Here is a 26,399-nt window from a genome sequence, read left to right as displayed (position 1 = left end):
TTTCTCTAATAATTAGGGATGCTGAGCATGTTTTCATGTGCCTTTTGGCCATCTGTATGTCTTCCTGGAGAAATGTATATTTAGATCTTCTGCCCATTTTTTGATTGGGTTGTTTGTTTTTTCAATATTGAATTGTATGACCTGTTTGTATATTTTGGAAATTAAGCCCATGTCAGTCTAAAGACAGAAAAATTATTGAAAGCAGCCAGAGAGAAATGATGCTTTACATATAGGGGAAAATAATACATATAAAGGCTGATCTTTCATCACTAGCCATGGAGTCCCTTCTGCCACAACATTTTCAAGGGCCAAAAAAATAATTGTCAAGGGCCAAGATGGTGGAGTAGGAAGACCCTGAGCTCACCTCCTCCCATGGGCACAACAAAATTGAAACTATTATGGAGGATCTATCCATGATAATGACCTGAAGACTAGAAGAAAGGATATTCTACAGCTGAAGGTATAAATAGGGAACCACAATGAGACAGGTAGGAGGGGTGGAGTTGCAGTGTATTCAAGACCCATCCCTGGGTGGATGAGCAACAAATGGAAGGATAATTACAATTGTAGAGGTTCTCCCCAAAGAGCAACAGGTCTGAGCCCCACGTTGGGCTCCCCAACCTTGGGTACTGACCAGAAAGATAAGACTCCAGAACATTTGGCTTTGAAGGCTGGTGGAACTTACTTTTGGGAGAGCCAGAGGACTGTGAAAAATAGAGGCTCCACTTTTAAAGGGTATGCACAAAATCTCACACACTCCAAGACCCAGGACAGAAGCAGTAATTTGAAAGGAGCCTGGGTCAAACCAAGAGCTGATTTGCAGAGCCTCTCAGAGAGACAGGAGGCAATTGAAACTCATCATGGGGACATCAAGCTGCCAGCAGCCATTTCTTGGAGCTCATCCTATCACAGGTATATTGGTGCTGGTAAGCGCCATGTTGGAACCTTCCCTTTAATTTATTACTTGCCTGGACCTGGCCCCACCCACCAGCCAATCAGCACCAGTCCTGGGACATTCCAGGCCAGACAGCTAGCTGGGCAGTTACATGGACCCACCCACCAGTAGGCTGGCTGTTGTACTGAGCTCCCAGCCACACCAGGACCCAGCCCCATCCACCTGCAGGCCAACATCAACTCCAACACACTGGGACCTGGTTCCACCCACAAGTGGGCCGGCACTAGCCCCAGGACCCGGCCTCATCTGCTAGTGGGTGAACACCAGGCCCTGGACCCTCTGGATCCCAGCCCCACCCATTAGCCTTCCAACACTAGCTCCAGAACTAGAGACAAAGAAGGACATTACATAATGATCAAAGGGTCAATCCAAGAAGATATAAAAATTATAAATATGTATGCAGCCAACATAGGAGCAACTAAATACACAAGGCAAATGCTAACAGCCATAAAGGGAGAAATTGACAGTAACACAGTAATGTTAGGGGACTTTAACACCCCACTTACATCAATGGACAGATCATCCAGATAGAAAATCAATGAAACACTGGCCTTAAATGACACATTAGTCCAAATGGACTTAGTAGGTATATAGAAGTTCCATCCAAAAGTAGCAGAATACACATTCTTTTCAAGTGCACATGGAAAATTCTACAGGATAGATCACACGCTGGGCCACAAAACAAGTCATAGTAAATTTAAGAAGACTGAAGTCATATCAAGCATCGTTTCCAACCACAACAATATGAAACTAGAAGTCAACTACAAGGAAAAAAACCTGCAAAAAAACCCAAACACATGGAAGCTAAACAATATGCTACTAAACAACCAATGAGTCACTGAAGAATTCAAGAGGAAATCAAATAAAACTAGGAGACAAATGCAAATAGAAACACAATGATCCAGAATCTATGGTGGGATGCAGCAAAAGCAGTTCTAAGAGGGAAATTTATAGTGATGCAAGCTAACCTCAAGAAACAAGAAAAATCTCAATCAACGTCACCTTATGCCTAAAGAAAGTAGAAAAAGAAGAGAAAAAAATCCCAAAGGTAATAGAAGGAAAGAAATAATATAGATCAGAACAGAAATAAATGCCATGGAGACTAAAAATAAAAATAGAAAAGATCAATGAACTTATGACCTTATTCTTTGAAATGATAAAATTGGTAAATCTTTAGCCAGACTCATCAAGAAAAAAAGAGAAGGCCCAAATCAATAAAATCAGAAATGAAAAAGGAGAGGTTACAGCCAACACCACAGAAATGCAAAAGATCATAAGAGATTCCTATGGACAATTATGCACCAATAAAATGGACAGCCTATACCAGGGGGGAAGGCTGGCGGGGGAGGGTTAGATTGGGAGTTTGGGATTGACATGTACACACTGCTATATTTAAAATGTATAACCAACAAGGACCTACTGTATAGCACAGGGAACTCTGCTCAATACTCTGTAATAACCTAAATGGGAAAAGAATTTGAAAAAGAAAATAGATACATGTATATGTATAACTGAATCACTTTGCTGTACACCGGAAACTAACACAACATTGTTAATCAACTACACTCCAATATACAATAAATTTTTTAATAAATAAATAAAATGGACAACCTAGAAGAAGTGTATAAATTCCTAGACATGTACAATCTCTCAAGACTGAATCAGGAAGAAATAGAAGATATGAACAGGCCAATTAGCAGTAATAAAATTGAATCAGTAATCAATAACTCCCAATAAACAATCACATCAAAAAGATTAAAATACCTGGGGCTAAATCTAATCAAGGTGGTAAAACACCTGTACTCAGAAAATTATAAGACTTTGATGAAAGAGATTGAAGATGACACAAACAGATAGAAAGATATACAATGCTCATGGAATGGAAGAATTAATAGAATTAATATTGTCAAAAAGATCATACTACCCGAGGTAATCTAAATATTCAATGCAATCACTATTAAAATACCAATGACATTTTCCACAGAATTAGAACAAACTATTCTAAAATTTATATGGAAACACAGAAGACCCCAAGTAGCCAAAACAATCTTAAAAAAGAACATGGAGAACAGTATGGAGATTTTTCCTTAATAAACTAAAAATAGAACTACCATATGATCCAGCAATCCCACTCCTGGGCATGTACCTGGAAAAGATGAAAACTCTAATTCAAAAAGATACATGCAGCCCAATGGTCATAGCAACACTATTTACAATAGCCAAGACATGGAAGCAACCTAAATGTCCATCAACACAGGAATGTATAAAGAAGATATGGTATATATATACATATATATATGTATACACACACACATAGTGTGGAATATTACTCAGCCATAAAAAAGGATGAAATAATGCCATTTGCAGCAATATAGATGGACCTAGAGATAAGTGAAGTAAATCAGACAGAGAAAGACAAATATGTGATACTGCTTATACGTGGAATCTTAAAAAATGGCACAAATGAACTTATTTACAAAACAGAAACAGACTCACAGACTTTGAAAAACTTATGGTTACCAAAGGGGAAAGGTTGGGTGGGAGGGATAAATTAGGTTGTTGGGATTAACATATACACAGTACTGTATATAAAACAGATAATCAACAAGGATCTACTGTGTAGCACAGGGAACTCTACTCAGTACTCAATAACCTATATGGGAAAAGAATCTGAAAAAGAACATATTTTTATATATATTATGTATGTTATATATAGTTATATATTATACAGTATATTATATACAGTATATTATAATAGTTATATATATAATGTATATATGTATAAACATGAATCACTTTGCTGTACATCTGAAACTAACACAACATTGTAAAATTTTTAAAAAAGAAGAACAAAACAGGAGGCATCACAGTCCCTAATTTCAAACTATACTATAAAGCTTCAATAATCAAAATAGTATGATACTGGCACAGAAAACAGATATGTGGATTAATGGAACCAAATGGAGAGCCCATAAATGAGCCCATAGTTATATCAGCAATTTATCTATGAGAAAGGAGACAAGAATATTCAATGAGGAAGAAGACAGCCTCTTCAATAAATGGTGTTGGGAAAACTAGATAGCTACATGGCAGTGGATTAAAGAGTTAAATGTAATACCTGAAACCATAAAACTCCTAGAAGAAAACCTAGGCCCTACGCTCTTTGACATCAGTCTTAGCAATATTTTTTGGCATATGTCTCCTCATGCAAGGAAAGCTAAAGCAAAAATAAACAAATGGGACTACATCAAACCAAAAACTCTGTGCACAGCATATAAAACTATCAACAAAACAAAAAGGCTGTCTACTGAATTGAGAAAGATATTTGCAAATGATATATCCAACGATGGGTTAATATCCAAAATATACAAAGAATGCATACAACTCCACATCAAAAGAACAAACAACCCAATTAAATCACGGGCATAGGCTCTGAATAGACATTTTTCTAAAGAAGACATACAGATGCCATCTTTTCACAGGCATGTGAAAAAATGCTCAACTTCTCTAATCATCAGGGAAATACAAATCAAAACCACAATGAGATATCACCTCACACCTTTCAGAATGGCTATTATCAAAAAGACAACAAATAACAAATATTGGCAAGGGTGTGGAGGAAAGGGAACCCTTTCTAAAAATTTAATTTAATTTTTATTTTATATTGGGGTATAGTTGATTTACAATGTTGTGTTAGTTTCAGGTGTACAGCAGAGTGGTTCAGTTATACATATACTTATCTCCATTCTTTTTCAGATTCTTTTCCCATATAGGTTATTACAGAATATTGAGTAGAGTTCCCTGTGCTATTCAATAGGTCCCTGTTGATTGTCAATTTTATATATAGTAGTGTGTTTATTTTAATCCCAACCTCCTAGTTTATTCCTCTCCCACAACCCTTCCCTTTCTGCTTTGTTAACCATAAGTTTGTTTTCAAAGTCTGTGAGGCTGTTTGTCTGTTTCTGTTTCGTAAATCAGTTCATTTGTGTCATCCTTGGTTTTTTTTTTCTTGGCCACACTGCACAGCTTGTGGGATCTTAGTTGCCTGACCAGGGAATGAACCTGGGCCCCAGCAGTGAAAGCACTGAGTCCTAACCACTGGACCACCAGGGAATTCCCTTGTGTCATCTTTTTAAATTCCACATATAAGTGATATCATATGATATTTGTCTTTCTCTGACTCACTTCACTTACTATGATAATCTGTAGGTCCATCCATGTTGCTGCAAATGGCATTATTTCATTCTTCTTTATGGCTGAGTAATATTTTGTTGCATATATGTACCACATCTTTATACATTCCTCTGTTGATGGACATTTAGGTTGCTTCCATGTCTTGGCTATTGTAAATAATGCTGCAGTGAACATTGGGTTGCCTGTATCTTTTTGAATTATGGTTTTCTCCGGATATATGCCCAGGAGTGGGGTTGCTGGATCATATGGTAGTTCTATTTTTAGTTTTTAAAGGAACCTCCGTACTGTTCTCCATAATAGTTGTACCAATTTATATTCCAACCAATAGTGTAGGAAGATTGGAGGAAAGGGAACCCTTGTTGGTGAGAATGTAAACTGGTACAGCCACTATGGAAAACAGTGTAGAGATTCCTCCAAAAAAATAAAAATAGAACCACCATATGATCCAGCAATTCCATATCTGAGTATTTATCTGAAGAAAACAAAAACATTAATTTGAAAAGATATATGCACCCCTATGTTCATTGCAGCACTTTTTACAATAGCAAAGATATGGAAGCAACCTAAGCTTTCATCGACAGATGAGTGGATAAAGAAGAAATGGTATATATATGCAGTGGAATTTTTTTTTATCATAAAATAGGAATTAAATCTTGCCACTTGCGACAACATGGGTGAACCTAGAAGGTATTATGCTAAGTGAAATAAGTCAGGCAGAGAAAGACAAATACTGTATGATTTCAGTTATATGTGGAATCTAAAAAATAAGTGATTGAATATAACAAACTAGAAACAGACTCACAGATATAGAGAACAAGCAGGTGGTTGCCAGAGGGAGGGGTATGGGGAGATGAGTGAAATAGGTGAGGGAAATTAAGAGGTACAAACTTCCAGTTATAAAATAAATAAGTCATGGGAACATAGTATATAGCATATGGAATATAGTCAATAATATTGGAATAACTTTGTATTGTGATAGATGGTAACTAGACTTATTGGAGTGATCATTTTGTAATATATAAAAATATCAACACTATGTTGTACAACTGAAACTAATATAGTATTTTAAGTCAATTTTACTTCAATAAAAAATGAAATACAATTAATTTCTGTATGTTTATTTTGTATCCTGTAGTCTTCAGCTCACATTATTTCTAGGAGTTTTGCTGTAGATTTCTTGTGATTTTCTACATGGACTATATGTCATCTGCAGTTAGGGTCAGTTTTATTTCTTCCTTTCTGATCTGTATGCCTTCTATTTCATTTTCTTGCCTTCCTACACTGGCTAGAACTTCCAGTAATATGTTGAAGAGCAGTGGTAAGGGCAGACATCCTAGCCCTGTTTCTGATTTTAAGAGAAAAACATACAGTCTTAAACCATTAAGTACAATGTTAGTAGGAGGTTTTTTTGTAGATGTTCTTTATCAAGTTGAAGAAATTCCCTTCTATTCCTAGTTTCCAGAGAGTTATTTTTTTAATATTTATTTATTTACGTATTTGGCTGCGCTGGGTCTTAGTTGCAGCATGTGGGATCCTCATTGTGGTATGCAGGATCTTTAGTTGAGATAAGGGATCTTTTAGTTGCGGCATGTGAACTCTTAGTTGCAGCATGTGGGATCTAGTTCCCTGATCAGGGATTGAATCCAGGCCCCCTGCATTGGGAGCACGGAGCCTTAGCCACTGGACCACCAGGGAAGTTCCCAGAGAGTTTTTTTTTAAATCATGAGCAATTGTCAAATTTTATCAAATATTTTTCTGCATCCACTGAGATGATTATATTATTTTTCTTCTTTAGCCTGTTTGTATGGTGGATTACATTGATTTTTCAAGTATTGAACCAGCCTTGCAACCGTGGAATAAACCCTACTTGGCCACGGTGTATAATTCATTTTATATATTGCTGAATTCTATTGACTAATATTTTGTTAAGAATTTGTACATCTATATTGATGAGGAATATCAGTCTGAAGTACTTTTATGTACTGTCTTTATCTGGCTTTTGCATCAGCATAATACTGGCTTTATAAAAATAGTTCAGAAGCGTTCACTCCTATTTTCTAAAAGGATTGTCTACACAATCCTTGATTGTGACAATTGTGACAACTGATGTTAATTTTTTGTTAAACATTTAGTAGAATTCTCCAGTGAAACCAGTTGAGCCAGGTTTTGTGTGTGTCTGTGTGTGTGTGTGTGAAGTTTTAAATTAAATTTCATAAAAATTTATAGGGCTAATCAAATTATCTACTTGATATTAGGTGTGTTCTGGTAGCTTGCATTTTTTGAGAAATTGGTCTATTTTGCGTAAGTTGTCAAATTTATGTGTGCAGAGTTGTTTACAGTATTCCCATACAGTTCTTTTGATATCTGCAGGTTTTGTGGTGATATCCTGTCTCATTCTTGATATTAGCAATTTGTGTCTTCTGTCTCTTTTTCTTTGCAGTCTTGCTATAATATTGTCAATTTTATTGTTCTTTTCAAAGAACCGGGTTTTTGTTTCATTGATTTTTTTTCTCTATTGTTTTTCTGTTTTCAATTTCATTGATTTCTGATTTTATCCTTATTATTTCTTTCCTTGGTTTGCTGAAGGTTTGGCTTTCTGCTCCTCTTCTTGTTAGATGATCAATTAAAGACTTTTCCTCTTTTCTAAATGTGAGCATTTTGTGCTATAAATTTCCCTCTCAGCAGTTATTTAGTTCCATCTCACAAATTTTAATATTCTGTATTTTTATTTTCATTTAGTTCCATTATTTCTTTCTTTTCCTTGAGACTTCCTCTTTGACCCATTAATTATATACAAGTGTTTTGTTATTTTCCAAGTATTTATAGATTTTTCTGTTATCTTTCTGTTAATTTCTTGTTTGATTCCATAGTGGCCTGAGAATATACTTTGTATGATTTCAATTCTTTAAAATTTATTGGAGTTTGTTTTATGGCCCAGGATATGATCTATCGTGGCATATGTTCTGTGGGCATGTGAAAAGAACATGTATTATACTCTTGTTGTATATTCTGTAAGAGTCAATTAGATTCTGTTCATTGATGGTGTTGAGTTCTGTATTCTTGCTGATTTTCTGTATAGTTGATCTACCCATTATTGAGAGGTGGGTTGAAGTCTCTAATTATAATTGTGGATGTGTCTATTTCTCATTTCATTTCTGTCAGTTGTTGCATCATGTATTTTGTGGCTCTGTTATTTGGTGACACACATTTAGGATTGCTATGTCTCCTTGGTGGCTTGACTCTTTTAGCATTTTGTAATGTCCCTCTCTGTCCCTGGCAGTTTTTTTGCTCTGAAGTGTACTTAATGTGGTATTAATATAGCCTTTCCTTCTGTCTTTTGATTAATGTTCTCATGGTATATTATTTTCCATTCTTTTCCTTTCAACCTACCAATATCATTTATATTTGAAGTGAATGTTTTGTAGACAGCATATATTTGGGTCATTTTTAAAATTTTATTTATTTATTTATTTTTGTCTGTGTTGGGTCTTCGTTTCTGTGCGAGGGCTTTCTCTAGTTGAGGCAAGCGGGGGCCACTCTTCATCGCGGTGCGCAGGCCTCTCACTATCGCAGCCTCTCTTGTTGCGGAACACAGGCTCCAGACGCGCAGGCTCAGTAGTTGTGGCTCACGGGCCTAGTTGCTCCGCGGCATGTGGGATCTTCCCAGACCAGGGCTCAAACCCGTGTCCCCTGCATTGGCAGGCAGATTCTCAACCACTGCGCCACCAGGGAAGCCCTGGGTCATGTTTTTTATCCAGTCTGTCAATCTCTGTATTTAATTGGTGTTGTTAGACCACTTACATTTAATGTAATTACTGACATGTTAGGACTTAAGTCTGTCATTTTATTTTTGCTTCTGTTTGTTTTCTCTGGTTTTCATATCTCTGTTTTCTTATTCTTCCCTTCTATGGATTACATGAACTTATTTTAGAATTCCATTTTTATTTATCTATATGTTTTTGGTATATCTCTTTGTATAGCTATTTCAGTATATTTACTAGGTATTACATTGTATATACATAACTTATTGCAGTCTACTGGTGTTGACATTTTACCAGTTCAAGTGAAGTGAACCTGACCTCTGTTGCATCTCTTTACCTTCCTCCATTAATAATTGTCTTAAATATTTTCTCTACAGACATTCAGAGCCACATTAAACAGTATTATGGTTTTTGCTTACCATGAAGTGTAATTTAGAAAACTCAAGAGAAGAAGGAAAATCTATTGTATTTATCCATATTTTTGTTCTTTCCATTGTTTTTTCTTCCTTTCTGATATTCCAAGATTCCTTCTTTTATCATTTCTTTTCTGTGTAGAGAAGTACCTTTAGACATTTTCTTAGGGTAGGTCTGCTTTTAAAAAAGTTTTTTCTTCATCTGGAATGTCTTTATTTCCCCTTTATTCCTGGAGGATATTTTTGTTTTATATAGAATGAGTTTGGAGACGTTCCTTGCTCTTCAATTTCTTGGAATCATTTGAGAAGGATAGTTGTTAGCTCTCCTTTAAATTTTTGGTGCAATTCACTATCAAGTTGTCTGGTCCTGGACTTCTGTTTGTTGGGAATTATTTTTACTACTGATTCAACAGAAATTAATTGTATACAGGTTTGACACCATTTCTATCTAATGCCAGCAGGATTCTGTGTGTATGTAGACAAGATTATTCTAATATTTATATGGAAAAACAAAGGAACCAGAATAGCTAAAACATTTTTAAGAAGGAATAATAAATTGGAAGCAGTCACTCTACCTGATTACAAGACTTATTATGTCGCTGCCGTAATTAAGAATGTGTGGTACTGGCAGTGATATATAGACATATAGACAAATGGAACAGAATAGGGAACCCAGAAATAGCCTCACACAAGTACAGCCAACTGATTTTTGACAAAGCCACAGAAGCACTTTGGTGGAAGAAAGGTTGTCTTTTTAACAAGTGGTACTGGATCAATTGGAAATCCATAGGTGAACAAGTACTACATATCTAGACTAGTATCTGAAATACTCTGAAAGCAAGTATCTGAAAGAACTCAAAACTGAACAATATGTATACCTATAGCTGATTCACTTTGCTATACAGCAGAAACTAAGACAACATTGTAAAGCAATTATATTCCAATAAAGATGTTAAAAAAAACCACCATTTAACTAGTCTGATGACACTTATTTGTACAAAATAATTATGAACTTTGACTTAATGCTCATTTAAAAATAATAAAGTCTTAGGAGCCTTAGATTATCTATATATGTATCTATATCTGTATTTATCTATTCTCCTTAATGTCATTTCAGATATAATATAAGCTTCTACTCAAGAATAATAAAGAGGAAATTCACTTAAAAAAAACTGAACAGGGCTTCCCTGGTGGCGCAGTGGTTGAGAGTCCGCCTGCCGATGCAGGGGACACGGATTCGTGTCCCACTCTGGGAGGATCCCACATGCCGCGGAGCGGCTGGGCCCATGAGCCATGGCTGCTGAGCCTGCGCGTCCGGAGCCTGTGCTCTGCAACGGGAGAGGCCACAACAGTGAGAGGCCCGCGTGCCACAAAAACAACAACAACAACAAAAAAAAACTGAACAATATAAAAATAATCCAATTAGAAAATCAGCAAAAGACATGCACAAACATTTCACTGAAGAAGATATACATATGGAATATAAAGACATGAAAAGATGTTCAACATCATTAGCCATTAGAAAAATGCAAATTAAAACCACAATGAAGTGTCATGACATACCTATCAGAATGGCTAAAATGAATAATGGTGATAATACAGCAGGCTGGATTGGATGTGGAAAAGCTGGATCACTCATAATTTGCTGGTGGGAATGTAACATGGTACCGCCACTCTGGAAAATAATTTGGCAGTTACTTAAAACTAAAAATAAGTGTGTAGCACTCACACTTTTGGGCATTTATCCCAGAGAATGAAGACTTATTTTCATGCAGGAACTTACACACAAATATTCATACCACCTTTATTCGTAATAGCCCCATACCGGACACATCCTAGATATCATGGAATATTACTCAGCAAAAAAGGAATGAGCTATTGATATATGCATCAACATGGATAGCTCTCAAGGGCATTATGCTGAGTGAAAATGCCAATCTCAAAAGGTTGGATACTGATTCAATTTATGTAACATTCTCAAATTGACAAAATTGTACAGATAGAGAACAGATTGGTAGTTGCCAGGGATTAAGGATGGTGCTGGAGGGCACTGGGTGTGACCATAAAAGGGGTAGCACAGGGGAGAACTTTGTGGTGATGGAATAGTTCTGTATCTTGATTGTGGTGGTAGTTATATGAATCTACACATGACACAGAACTATACACATAGTTGTGCCAATGTCAGTTTCCTAGCTTTGATATTGTATTATAATCATTTTATTTTATTTTTCTTTATTTTATTTGTTTTTTGGCCACACTGCATGGAGGAATCTTAGTTCCCTGATCAGGGATCAAACCTGTGCCACCTGCAGTGGAAGTGTGGAGTCTCACCCACTGTACTGCCAGGGAAGTCCTTATAATCATTTTAGATATAACCATTGTGGGAAACTAGATAAAGCGTACACAGGACTTCTGTCTACTATCTTCACAACTCCCTGTGAATCTATAATTATTTGAAACTAAAAGGTTTTTTTAAAAAGATCATTCTAGTGGTTGTAGAGTATGGGTATGAGGGGGACTGGACAAGATGAAAGCAGGGACAACAGTCTGGAGACTCTTGCAAGGTAAAAGATGACCCTTTTGTTATTATTTGAGATCTGAACCTCAACAATATTTCTTGTGATGAAGAAAAGGGACAGATAAAAGGCATGATAAGACAGTAGAATCAGCGGGACCTTTGAAATAACCAGTGTAGAAGGTGAAGGACAGCAAGGAGTCTGGGATGACTTCCAGGTTTCTAGCTTTGGTAACTGAGTAGATACTAAAAGACTTAAATAAAAGAAGATATAGCTTAGGAGCCTGAGGTACACTAGAAGTAGACAGAAGCCATGTTTTCCTTGTCTGTTACACCTTCATAAATCTAAAAGATGTTTTCTTGAGAATTTTGTAGTATTCTTTTAAGTCTTTTGGGGTGTCCTATAGTCTGTTATGAAGCCAGGTATTCATGTGATTCTACCTTGGACTTCTTTCCTTGCCTAGCCTGGTACATCTACTTAAGAAATGACTTTCAAAATACAGTACCAAGTCCCTTATCCTTGTTTTCTCTTTCATGGTTTCAATTACCCAAGGTCAACCATGATTCAAAAATATTAAATGAAAAATTCCAGAAGTAAACAATTCATAAGTTTTCTTTTCTGTTTTTTTAACATCTTTATTGGACTATAATTACTTTACAATGGTGTGTTAGCTTCTGCTGTATAACAGTGTGAATCAGCTATACATATACATACATCCCCACATCTCCTGCCTCTTGTGTCTCGCTCCCACCCTCCCTATCCCACCCCTCTAGGTGGACACAAAGCACCAAGCTGATCTCCCTGTGCTGTGTGGCTGCTTCTCACTAGCTGTCTATTTTACATTTGGTAATGTATATATGTCCATACCACTTTCTCACTTCATCCCAGCTTACCCTTCCCCCTCCCTGTGTCCTCAAGTCCATTCTCTATGTCTGTGTCTTTATTCCTGTCCTGCCCCTAGGTTCTTCAGAACCTTTTAATTATTTTTTTAGATTCCATACATAAGTGTTAGCATATGGTATTTGTTTTTCTCTTTCTGACTTACTTCACTCTGTATGACTCTCTCTAGGTCCATCCACCTCACTACAAATAACTCAGTTTCGCTTCTTTTTATGGCTGAGTAATATTCCATTGTATATATGTGACACATCTTCTTTATCCATTCAACTGTCGATGGAAACTTACACTGCTTCCATGTCCTGGCTATTGTAAATAGAGCTGCAATAAACATTGTGGTACATGATTATTTTTGAATTATGGTATTCTCAGGGTATATGCCCAGTAGTGGGATTGCAGGGTCATATGGTAGTTCTATTTTAAGTTTTTTAAGGGACCTCCATACTGTTCTCCATTGTGGCTGTATCAATTTACATTCCCCCCAACAGTGCAAGAGGAATCGCTTTTCTGCACACCCTCTTCAGCATTTATTGTTTGTAGATTGTTCTTCATGATGCCCATTCTGACCATTGTGAGGTGATACCTTATTGTAGTTTTCATTTGCATTTCTCTAATGATTAGTCATGTCGAGCTTCCTTTCATGTGTTTGTTGGCAATCTGTATCTCTTCTTTGGAGAAATGTCTGTTTAGGTCTTCTGCCCATTTTTGGATTGGGTTGTTTGCTTTTTGGATATTGAGCTGCATGAGTTGCTTGTATATTTTGGAGACTAATCATTTGTCAGTTGCTTTCTTTGAAAATATTTTCTCCCATTTTGAGGGTTATCTTTCATCTTGTTTATGTTTTCCTTTGTTGTGCAAAAGCTTTTAAGTTTCATTAGGTCCCATTTGTTTTTTTGTTATTATTTCCATTTCGCTAGGAGGTGGGTCAAAAAGGATCTTGCTCTGATTTATGTCATAGAGTGTTCTGCCTATGTTTTCCTCAGAGAGTTTTATAGTGCCTGGTCTTACATGTAGGTCTCTAATCCATTCTGAGTTTATTTATGTGTATGGTGTTAGGGACTGTTCTAATTTCGTTCTTTTCTGTGTAGCTATCCAGTTTTCCCAGCACCACTTATTGAAGTGGCTGTCTTTTCTCCATTCTATATTCTTGCCTCCTTTATCAAAGATAAGGTGACCGTATATGCATGGGTTTATCTCTGGGCTTTCTATCCTGTTCCACTGATCTATATTTCAATTTTTGTGCTAGTACCATACTGTCTTGATTACTGTAGCTTTGTAATATAGTCTGAAGTCTGGGAACCTGATTCCTCCAACTCTGTTTTTCTTTCTCAAGATTGCTTTGGCTATTCAGGGTATTTTTGTTTCTGTACAATTTGTGAAATTTTTTGTTATAGTTCTGTGAAAAATGGCAGTGGTAATTTGGTAGGGATTGCATTGAATCTGTAGATTGCTTTAGGTAGTAGAGTCATTTTCTCATTGTTGATTTTTCCAATCCAAGAACATGGTATATCTCTCCATCTATTTGTATCATCTTTAATTTCTTTCATCAGTGTCTTATAATTTTCTGCATACAGGTCTTTTGTCTCCTTAGGTAGGTTTATTCCTAGATATTTTATTCTTTTTGTTGCAGTGGTAAATAGGAGTGTTTTCTTAATTTCACTTTCAGATTTTTCATCATTACTGTATAGGAATGCAAGGGATTTCTGTGCGTTAATTTTGTATCCTGCTACTTTCCCAAATTCATTGATTAGCTCTACTAGTTTTCCGGTAGCATCTTTAGGATTCTCTATGTATAGTACCGTCTCATCTGCAAACAGTGGCAGTTTTACTTCTTCTTTTTGATTTGGATTCCTTTTATTTCTTTTTCTTCTCTGATGGCTGTGGCTAAAACTTCCAAAACTATGTTGAATAATAGTGGTCAGAGTGGGCAACCTTGTCTTGTTCCTGATCTTATAGGAAATGGTTTCAGTTTTTTGCCATTGAGAATGATGTTGGCTTTGGGTTTGTCATATATGGCCTTGATTATGTTGAGCTAAGTTCCCTCTATGCCTACTTTCTGGAGGGTTTTTTTTTATCATAAATGGGTGTTGAATTCTGTCAAAAGCTTTTTCTGCATCTACTGAGATGATCATATGGTTTTTCTCCCTCAGTTTGTTAATATGGTTTATCAAATTGATTCATTTGCATATATTGAAGAATCCATGCATTCCTGAGGTAACCCCACTTGATCGTGTTGTATGATCCTTTTAATCTGCTGTTGGCCTCTGCTAATATTTTGTTGAGGAATTTTGCATCTATGTTCATCAGTGATACTGGCCTGTAATTTTCTTTCTTTGTGGCATCTTTGTCTGGTTTTGGTATCAGGTTGGTGGTGGCCTCCTAGACTGAGTTTGGGAGTGTTCCTCCCTCTGCTATATTTTGTAAGAGTTTGAGAAGGAGGGGTGTTAGCTCTTCTCTAAACATTTGATAGAATTCGCCTGTGAAGCCATCTGGTTCTGGGCTTTTGTTTGTTGGAGGATTTTTAATCACAGTTTCAGTTTCAGTGCTTGTGATTGGTCTGTTTCTATTTTCTATTTCTTCGTAGTTCAGTCTCAGAAGGTAGTGCTTTTCTAATAATTTGTCCATTTCTTCCAGGTTGTCCATTTTATTGGCATATAGTTGCTTGTAGTAATCTCTCTTGATCCTTTGTATTTCTGCAGTGTCAGTTGTTACTTCCCCTTTTTCCTTTCCCATTCTATTGATTTGAGTCTTCTCCACTTTTTTCTTGTTGAGTCTGGCTAATGGTTTATCAACTTTGTATATCTTCTCAAAGAACCAGCTTTTAGTTTATTGATCTTTGCTATCGTTTCCTTCATTTCTTTTTCATTTATTTCTTATCTGATCTTTATGATTTCTTTGCTTCTGCTACCTTTTGGGATTTTTTTGTTCTTCTTTCTCTAATTGCTTTAGGTTTAAGGTTAGGTTGTTTATTTGAGATGTTCCTTGTTTCTTGAGGTAAGATTGTATTGCTATAATCTTCCCTCTTAGAACTGCTTTTGCTGCATCCCATGGGTTTTGGGTCGTTGTGTTTTCATTGTCATTTGTTTCTACGTATTTTTTTATTTCCTCTTTGATTTCTTCAGTGATCTCTTGCTTATTTAGTAGTGTATTGTTTAGCCTCCATGTGTTTGTATTTTTTACAGATTTTTTTCCCATAATTGATATCTAGTCTCATAGCCTTGTGGTCAGAAAAGATACTTGATTTCAATATTCTTAAATTTACCAAAGCTTGATTTGTCTCCCAAGGTATTGCCTATCCTGGAGAATGTTCCATGAGCACTTGAGAAGAAAGTCTAATCTGTTGTTTTTGGATGGAATGTCCTATAAATATCAATTAAGTCTGTCTTGTTTAATGTATCATTTAAAGCTTGTGTTTCCTTATTTATTTTCATTTTGGATCATCTGTCCATTGGTGAAAGTGGGGTGTTAAAGTCCTCTACTATGATTGTGTTACTGTCAATTTCCCCTTTATGGCTGTTAGCATTTGCCTTATGTTTTGCGGTGCTCCTATGTTGGGTGAATAAATATTTACAATTGTTATATCTTCTTCTTGGATTGATCCCTTGATCATTATGTAGTGTCCTTCTTTGTCTCTTGTAATTAGTCTTTATTTTTAAGTCTATTTTGTCTGATATGAGAATTGCTACTCTAGCTTTCTTTGATTTCCATTTGCATGGAATATCTTCTTCCATCCCCTCACTTTCAGTCTGTATATGTCCCTAGGCCTGAAGTGGGTCTCTTGTAGACAGCATATATATGGGTCTTGTTTTTGTATCCATTCAGCCAGTCTTTGTGTTTTGGTTACAGCATTTAATCCATTTATATTTAAGATAGTTATCAATATGTATGTTCCTATTACCATTTTCTTAATTGTTTTGGGTTTGTTATTGTAAGTCTTTTCCTTCTGTTGTGTTTGCTGCCTAGAGAAGTTCCTTTAGCATTTGATGGAGAGCTGGTTTGGTGGTGCTGAATTCTCTTAGCTTTTGCTTATCTGTAAAGGTTTTAATTTCTCTGTTGAATCTGAATGAGATCCTTGCTGGTTAGAGTAATCTTGGTTGTAGGTTTTTCCCTTTCATCACTTTAAATATGTCCTGCCACCCTCCCTTCTGTCTTGCAGTCTCTCCTGAAAGATCAGCTGTTAACTTTTGGGGATTCCATTGTATGTTATTTGTTGTTTTTCCCATGCTACTTTTAATATTTTTTCTTTATATTTAATTTTTGATAGTTTGATTAATATGTGTCTTGGCATGTTTCTCTTTGGATTTATCCTATATGGGACTCTCTGCACTTCCTGGACTTGATTGACTATTTCTTTTCCCATATTAGGGAAGTTTTCACCTATAATCTCTTCAAATATTTTCTCAGTCCCTTTGTCTCTTCTTCTTCTGGGACCCCTATAATTCGAATGTTGGTGCGTTTAATGTTGTCCCAGAAGTGTCTGAGACTGTCCTCAATTCTTTTCATTCTTTTTTTTTTTATTCTGCTCTGCGGTAGTTATTTCCACTATTTAATCTTCCAGGTCACTTATCCTTTCCTCTGCCTCAGTTATTCTGCTATTGATTCCTTCTAGAGAATTTTTAATTCATTTTTTTGTGTTGTTCATCATGGTTTGTTTGCTCTTTAGTTCTCCTAGCTCCTTGTTAGATGTTTCTTCTATTTTCTCCATTCTATTTCCAAGATTTTGGATCATCTTTACTATCATTACTCTGAATTCTTTTTCAGGTAAACTGCCTATTTCCTCTTTATTTGTTTGGTCTGATGGGTTTTTACTTTGCTCCTTCATCTGCTGTGTTTTCTCTGATCTCATTTTGCTTAACTTACTGTGTTTGGGATCTCCTTTTCGCAGCTTGCAGGTTCGTAGTTCCCATTTTTTTTGGTGGCTGCCCCCAGTGGCTAAGGTTGGTTCAGTGGGTTGTGTAGGCTTCCTGGTGGAGGGGACTGGTGCCTGTGTTATGTTGGCTGAAGCTGGATCTTGTCTCTCTGGTGGGCAGGACCACGTCCGGTGGTGTGTTTTGGGGTGTCTGTGAACTTATTATGATTTTAGACAGCCTCTTTGCTAATGGGTGGGTTTGTGTTCCTGTCTTGCTAGTTGTTTGGCATGGGGTGTCCAGTACTGTAACTTACTGGTCGTTGAGTGGAGCTGGGTCTTACCATTGAGATGGAGATCTCTGGCAGAGCTTTCGCTGTTTGATATTACATGGGGCTTGGAGGTCTCTGGTGAACCAATGTCCTGCACTCGGCTCTCCCACCTCAGAGGCTCAGGCCTGACACCTGGGCAGAGCACCAAGACCCTGTCAGCCACACAGCCTAGAAGAAAAGGGAGAAAAAAGAAAGCAAGAAAGAACGAAAACTAAACAAATAAAATAATGTTATTAAAATAGAAAAAATTGTTAAAAATAAAAATGTAATTAAAAAAAGAAAGAAGAGAGCAACCAAACCCAAAAACAAATCCTTCAATGCTAACAAGTGCTATAAACTATACTTAAAAAAAAAAAAAACGGACAGTCAGAACGCTAGGACAAGTGGCAAAAGCAAAGCTATACAGTCAAAATCACACAAAGCAGCATACACATACACACTCACAAAAAGAGAAAAAGTAAAATAAATAAATCTATCTATATATGTATACATAAAAAATAAAAAAGGAAGGGCACAACCAAATCAATAAACAAATATACCAATGATAATAAACTCTAAATACTAAACTAAGATAAATATAGAACCAGAAACAAATTACATGCGGAAAGGAAATCCCAAGTCTACAGTTGTTCCCAAAGTCTAATGCCTCAGTTTTGGGATGATTCGCTGTCTGTTCAGGTTTTCCACAGGTGCAGGCTATATCAAGCTGATTGTGGAGATTTAAACCGCTGCTCCTGAGGCTGCTGGGAGAAATTTCCCTTTCTCTTCTTTGTTCACACAGCTCCTCGGGTTCACCTTTGGATTTGGCCCTGCCTCTGCGTGTAAGTCACCTGAGGTGTCTTTTGGGAAGTCTGAGGTCTTCTGCCAGTGTTCAGTAGGTGTTCTGTATGAGTTGTTCCACATATGGATGTAGTTGTGATGTATTTGTGGGGAGGAAGGTGATCTCCACGTCTTACTCCTCTGCCATCTTGAAGGCGCCCCCTGAGCTCCAAAGGATCATCTCCGAGCCTCTGAAAAGACTCAAAGCCACTTCTGAGAAATCTGTGATGTTTCTGCCAGGGGGCAGGCAGCGTTTAGGGCCCTCCATTGAGGACCCAACTTGGAAAGAAAGTCACTGACCCTGGTTTAGATTTCACTGTGTCTGTTTGCTGTCTTACATTCGGCGCCTTTCCTGATGTCTAATTTTCCTTCTTCTCTTTCTATGTCGCTGTATAGTACATGGAGCTATATTCAATATATTGTAATAACCTATAATGGAAAAGTATCTCAGTCCTCCTGGCTGGAATATTTATCCATCCATGTGGTCAAATATTCATTCAGATGAGGGCCATGCCCGAGGGATGGTGGAGCAACAAGACAGGAACTGGAGTCTCCGGCAGCTCGGAACCTTACTGATCTTAGAATGCTCACCTCCAGTCCTGGGCACGGTCTCCCCCTGCTTGTACCAGGCTTGGTCTTTGTGACCACTGGGATACCGCAAAAGGGATGTCAGGGTATAGTGGAGACTTCCATTTTAATCTTGCGTTCTTTATCTCGGACTATAATAGGGGCTGGGTGGGCACGCAGCCAATTCATAAATTTTAAATTGCACACTGTTTTGAGTAGTGTGATGAAATCTCGCATAATCCTGCTCCCTCCCACCCAGGATGTGAAACATTCCTCTGTTCAGCGTATGCTGCCTGTTAGTCACTTAGTAGCTGTCTGGGTTATCAAATCAACTGTCCCAGTATCTCAGTGCTTATGTTCAATTAACCCTTATTTTACTTAATAATGGCCCTGAAGTGCAAGAGTAGTGATGCTGGCAATTCAGATATGCCAAAAGGAAGCTGTAAAGTGCTTCCTTTAAGTGAAAAGGTGAAAGTTCTCAACTTAATAAGGGAAGAAAAAATATCATATGCTGACGTTACTAAGATCTATAGTAAGAACAAAAAGATCTATGGTAAGAATGAGTCTTCTGTCTGTGAAATTGTGAAGAAGGAAAAAGAAATTTGTGCTAGTTTTGCTATCGCATCTCGAACTGCAAAAGTTATGGACACAGTACACGATAAGTACTTAGTTAAGATGGAAATGGCATTAAATTTGTACAATAAGATATTTGGAGAGAGAGAGACCACTTTAACATAACTTTTATTACAGTATATTGTTATAACTGTTCTATTTTATTATTAGTTATTGTTGTTAATCTCTTACGTACCTTTATCATAGGTACGTAGGTATAGGAAAAAACATAGTATATTGCAGGATTCGGTACTGTCCATGGTTTTGGGCATCCACTGGGGGTCTTGGAACTTATTCCCTGCAAATAAGTGGGGGACTGCTGTGTGACTGTAGAGCTGTGTGACCATTGAGCTTTGATTCCTTTTTTCACCTGCAAAATGAGCACTGTGTTTTGTGATAATATAGTCATAATGCTTCTCTCTCAGGTTTGTTCTGAAGAGTAAGTAAGATTTACATTTATATGTAAAATACTTAATACATACCAAGCATCTAATAAATGCTTACTACTCCTGCTGTTACTACTGCTAACAATAAAAATTATAGTGACAGAAAATACAAAGATGTTGAAGTGTGATGGTTTCTGTCAATTGTGACCAGCTGCAGAAATGCTCAGAGTCTCTATAGCCAGTTTTTCCTCAATTTCTGTTTTCTAGTTCCTTCAGTGATCCTTAAAGAGTGGTCTGCCTATAAAGGGAAGTCACCTCAAACCCCTGAGCTGGTGTCTGCCCTGACATTTCGGGAATGGACTTGCCCAAACCTCAAGAAGCTCTGGCTAGGCAAAGCAGTTGAGGACAAGAACAGAAGGATGCGTGCCTTCCTGGCCTGTATGAAGTCAGACACACCCAGTATGCTCAATCCGGCTAACGTCCCCACCCATCTGCTGCTCATGTGCTGTGTACTCCGGTAAGCCATGTGACCGGGAAGTGGTCAGTTCATTTCTGTTTTATTTTTTTTGACATTTCCTTTAAGCACGTGGTTTTTATGGTATTTTGAGGTGGGGAAGTTTTATGTTTACTTTAGACTTCAGAAACATTGGAAATCAATTGCTATGATAGTCTCCTCAGTTTATGATCTGTCATCATCAGCCCATGCATAAACACTCTTTTATTTTTGGTTTTATATTTGATTTTTGTCCCCTTCAGCCTTTCTTCCTGATTCAGTCCCCTTCTCTCTACCCATAGTTATCCACTCTTGGGTATTTGATGTGTGTCCCTCCAAGCCATCTTCCATATATTTTTACATATATATATATATATATATATATATATATATATATATATATATATATATGTGCATGCACAATCTATATTGATGTTTATATGTGTAGATTTTTTCCTTTTTTAACATGAAAGATACTGTGTTGTACATATTCTATTTCTTACTTTTTCACTCAGTGTTATTTTGTAGATCTTTCTGTATTCGTATATGGTTCGTTCCTGATGACTGCTGAATTATATTCCAACAATTACTTATATCATAGACTTTATTTGTTGTTTGATAGTTGTTTCCAGTTCTGGGATATTGCAAACAGTGCTACAGGGAATATCTTCATAGATGTCTCTGTATCTTTGTGTTCCTGTGTCAGTTTATCTGAAGTATGTATTTAGGAGTTGAAGTCCTGGATCCTGTAAATATGCATATAGATTTTTCGCCAAATATGGCCAAATTGCTCTAGATTATATTTGTTCTAAATTTATAGTCCTATGAAGAATGCATAAGGGTTTCTATTTCTTCATATTATTGCCAGGGCTGATATCTTATAACTTCTTAATTTTTGCTAATCCAGTGGGTTTCAAGTAGTATCTTTTATTTTAATTTGCATTTATTTGACTACAGATGAGGTTGATCTTCTTTTTTATATATATTAGCCATTTGTTTTCACATTCTCTGAAGTGCCTATTTATCTTGCAAATTTTCTTTTAGGTTACTTGTCTTTTTTCTTTCTGATTACAGAAGTTTCTTGTGAGATTGGGATTGACATATATACACTACTATGTGTAAAATAGATAACTAATGAGAACCTGCTGTATAGCACAGGGAACTCTACTCAGTGCTCTGTGGTGACCTAAATGGGAAGGAAATCCAAAAAATAGGGGATATATGTATACATAATAGCTGGTTCACTTAGCTGTACAGCAGAAACTAACACAACATTGTAAAACAACTATACCCCAATTAAAAAAAGAAAAAAAAGAACAATACCCAAGAAGTGACAATGGTGACAGCAACTGGCTATCTTTATGCAAATGTAAATTTGGTTCAACTTTCTTTAGGGCAATTTAGCAATCTGTATATAAATGACAATTTAACAAGACTGTATGTTAAACCTTAAATACATAATATACCCTAAACAAATAAACATACAAATAAAGCAAATATCTTTTCTATATCTGTGTGTACATGTGTCAAATATCTTTTCCAGTCAGCCACAATTTTTTAGAAATTTATGTACAATATCCTTTTTAGAACAAAAGTATTTCATTGTCACTGACCTTTCATTATGATTTCATACATACAGAAAAGTGGGACTTCCCTGGCGATCCAGTGGTTAAGACTCTACCCTTCCACCGCAGGGGGCGTGGGTTCCATCCCTGGTCAGGGAACTAAGATCCCTCATGCCACACCATGTGGCGTGGCCAAAAAAAAAAAAACACACAGAAAAGTTGGAAGGATAGGATGGCAAACACTCATATGACCACCACTTAGATTCTGTAATTAACAGCTTTATACCATATAACCATATAAACACTCATATGACCACACTTAGATTCTATAATTAACAGCTTTATACCATATAACCATATAACTATCCCTCTCTCCATCTCTAGCCATCCATTTATCCATCCTTTTTGATGCATTTCCAAGTAATTTGCAGATATCAGTACACTTTACCCCTAACCAATAAGTATTTAAGTTGATTTTGTCAAACCCATCAATCTGTACATTTATGGTGTGTGCTTTGGGGATCTTATTTAATAAATTCTTCCCTACCCCTGGGTCATAAAGATGTGTCTACTTTTTCTGTAACTATAATGTAACTGTTTACATTATAGTTTTATAATGTTGCCTTCCATGTAAGGTCTTTAATATAGTGGGTATTTATTCTGTATATGCTGTATAAAATGATCTAATTTTATTTTCTCTACATAATAAGCCAGTTTTCCCAACCCCGTTTATTAAATGACCTGTTCTCTCCGCATTGATTTGTGTTACCACCATTATTAGGTACCAAGTTCCTGTATATTCTTGAGTCCATTCCTGGATTCTATTTTGTTCCATTGCCTACTTGCTGCGTTGCCAGTATCACATTCTTCGAATTATTAACGGTTTGTAATTTGCCTTAATATCAGGTCAGGTAAATCTCCACTCTGCTTTTCTTGTTGCAGACTTGTACTAAATATTGTTGAACCACATAAATCTTTTATTTTTAATATCTTTATTGGAGTATGATTGCTTTACAATGTTGTTAGTTTCTGCTGTAGAACAAAGTGAATCAGCTATACGTATATATATATCCCAATATGCCCTCCCTCTTGCATCTCCCTCCCACCTTCCCTATCCCACCCCCCTAGGTCGTCACAAAACATGAAGCTGAACTCCCTGTGCTCTGCAGCGGCTTCCCACTAGCCATCCATTTTACATTTGGTAGTGTATATATGTCAATGCTACTCTCTAACTTCGTCCTGGCTTCCCCTTCCCCCAGTGTCCTCAAGTCCGTTCTCTATGTCTGCGTCTTTATTCCTGCCCTGCCACTAGGTTCATCAGTACCACTTTTTTACTTTCCATATATATGTGTTAGCATACGGTATTTGTTTTTATCTTTCTGACTTACTTCACTCTGTATGACACACTCTAGGTCCATCCAAATCACTACAAATAACCCAATTTCGTTCCTTTCTCTGACTGAGTAATATTACATTGTATATATGTGCCACATCTTCTTCATCCATTCATCTGTCGATGGACACTTAGGTTGCTTCCATGTCCTGGCTATTGTAAATAGTGCTGCAATGAACATTGGGGTACGTGACTTTTTTTTTTTAATCACACCACCATCCCCAACCCCCAGCGGCTTTCCCCCCTTGATGTCCATACGTTTGTTCTCTACATCTGTGTCTCAACTTCTGCCCTGCAAACCGGTTAATCTGTACCATTTTTCTAGGTTCCACATACATGCATTAATATACGATATTTGACTCTTTTTGAATTATGGTTTTCTCAGAGTATATGCCCAGTAGTGAGATTGCTGGTTCATATGGTAGCTCTACTTTCAGTGTTTTAAGGAACCTCCATCTGTTCTCCATAGTGGCTGTATCAATTTTCATTCCTACCAACAGTGCAGAAGAGTTCCCTTTTCTCCACACCCTCTCCAGCATTTATTGTTTCTAGGTTTTTTGATGATGGCCATTGTGACTAGTGTGAGGTGATACCTCATTGTGGTTTTGATTTGCATTTCTCTAATGATTAGTAATGTTGAGCATGTTCTCATGTGTTTGTTGGCAATCTGTATATCTTCTTTGGAGAAATGTCTATTTAGGTCTTCTGCCCATTTTTGGATTTGGTTTTTCTTTGTTTTTGTTTTCTTTTTGATATTGAGCTGCATGAGCTGCTTGTATATTTTGGAGGTTAATCCTTTGTCAGTTGCTTTGTTTGCAGATATTTTCTCCCATTCTGAGGGTTGTCTTTCCATCTTGTTTATGGTTTCCTTTGCTGTGCAAAAGCTTTTAAGTTTCACTAGGTCCCACTTGTTTATTTTTAATTTCATTTCCATTGCTCTAGGAGGTGGGTCAAAAAGGATCTTGCTTTGATTTATGTCATAGGTGTACTGCCTATGTTTTCCTCTAAGAGTTTTATGGTGTCTGACCTTACATTTAGATCTTCAATCCATTTTGAGTTTATTTTTGGATATGGTGTTAGGGAGTGTTCTTTTTTTTCATATTCATATTCTTTCTAGGAAGTGTTCAAATATCATTCTTTTACATGTAGCTGTCCAGTTTTCCCAGCACCACTTATTGAAGAGGCTGTCTTTTCCCCATTGTGTATTCTTGCCTCCTTTATCAAAGATAAGGTGACCATATGTGAGTGGGTTTATCTGTGTGCTTTCTATCCTATTCCATTGATCTGTATTTCTATTTCTGTGTCAGTACCATACTGTCTTGATTAGAGTAGCTTTGTAGTATAGTCTAAAGTCAGGGCACCTGATTCCTCTAGCTCCATTTTTCTTTCTCAAGATTGCTTTGACTATTTGGGGTCTTTCTCTGCATTAATTTTGTATTCTGCTACTTTACCAAATTCATTGATTACATCTAGTATTTTCCTGGTGGCATCTTTAGCATTTGCTGTGTATAGTATCATGTCATCTGCAAACAGTGACAGTTTTATTTCGTATTTTCCAATTTGGATTCCTTTTATTTGTTTTTCTTCTCTGATTGCCATGGCTGGCACTTCCAAAACTATGTTGAATAATAGTGGCAAGAGTGGACACCCTTGTCTTTTTCCTGATCTTAGAGGAAATGCTTTCAGTTTTTCACCATTGATGATGATGTTGGCTGTGGGCTTGTCATATATGGTCTTTATTATGTTGAGGAAAGTTCCCTCTGTGCCTACTTTCTGGAGTGTCTTCATCATAAATGGATGTTGAATTTTGTTAAAAGCTTTTTCTGCATCTATTGAGATGATCATATGGTTTTTCTCCTTCAATTTGTTAATATGGTGTATCACATTAATTGATTTGCATATATTGAAGAATCCTTGCAATCCTGGGATAATCACCACTTGATCATGGTGTATGATCCTTTTAATGTGCTATTGGATTCTGTTTGCTAGTAGTTTTTTGACGATTTTTGCATGTATGTTCATCAGTGATATTGGCCTGTAATCTTTTTTGTGACATCTTTGTCTGGTTTTGGTATCAGTGTGATGGTGGCCTCGTAGAATGAGTTTGTGAGTGTTCCTCCCTCTGCTATATTTTGAAAGAGTTTGAGAAGTATAGGTGTTAGCTTTTTTCTAAATGTTTGCTAGAATTTGCCCGTGAAGCGATCTGGCCCTGGGCTTTTGTTTGTTGGAAGACTTTTTTTTTTTTTAATGTCTTACTAAACTTTTATGGGGATTTACTTCTTTTTTAACATCGTTATTGGAGTATAATTGTTCTACAATGATGTGTTAGTTTCTGATTTATAACAAAGTGAATCAGCTATACATATACATATATCCCCATATCTCCTCCCTTGTGCGTCTCCTTCCCACCCTCCCTATCCCATCTGCCTAGGTGATCACAAAGCACCAAGCTGATCTCCCTGTGCTATGTAGCTGCTTGCTGGAAGACTTAATCACACTTTCAATTTCAGTGCTTGTGATTGGTCTGTTTATATTTTCTATTTCTTTCCGGTTCAATCTTGGAAGGTTGTACTTTTCTAAGAATTTGTCCATTTCTTCCAGGTTGTCCATTTTATTGGCATTTAGTTCCTTATAGTAGTCTTTCATGATC

General features: G+C 36.7%; 1 protein-coding gene across 1 annotated transcript in view; it reads left to right on the top strand.

Moving 5' to 3' along the window:
- The window catches only part of FAM120C (family with sequence similarity 120 member C), a 135,545-nt gene that overhangs the window by 51,664 nt on the left and 57,482 nt on the right, over nucleotides 1–26,399 (top strand). The window contains exon 10 of the mRNA XM_082864605.1: nucleotides 20,566–20,815. Coding sequence (XP_082720731.1) covers nucleotides 20,566–20,815 — 250 coding nt within the window. The remainder of the gene's footprint in view (nucleotides 1–20,565; nucleotides 20,816–26,399) is intronic.

Source organism: Leucopleurus acutus, assembly GCF_964270905.1.
Source record: "Leucopleurus acutus genome assembly, chromosome: X".
In the NCBI taxonomy this organism is placed as follows: Eukaryota; Metazoa; Chordata; class Mammalia; order Artiodactyla; family Delphinidae; genus Leucopleurus; species Leucopleurus acutus.
This window is presented reverse-complemented; position numbering and strand designations above follow the sequence as displayed.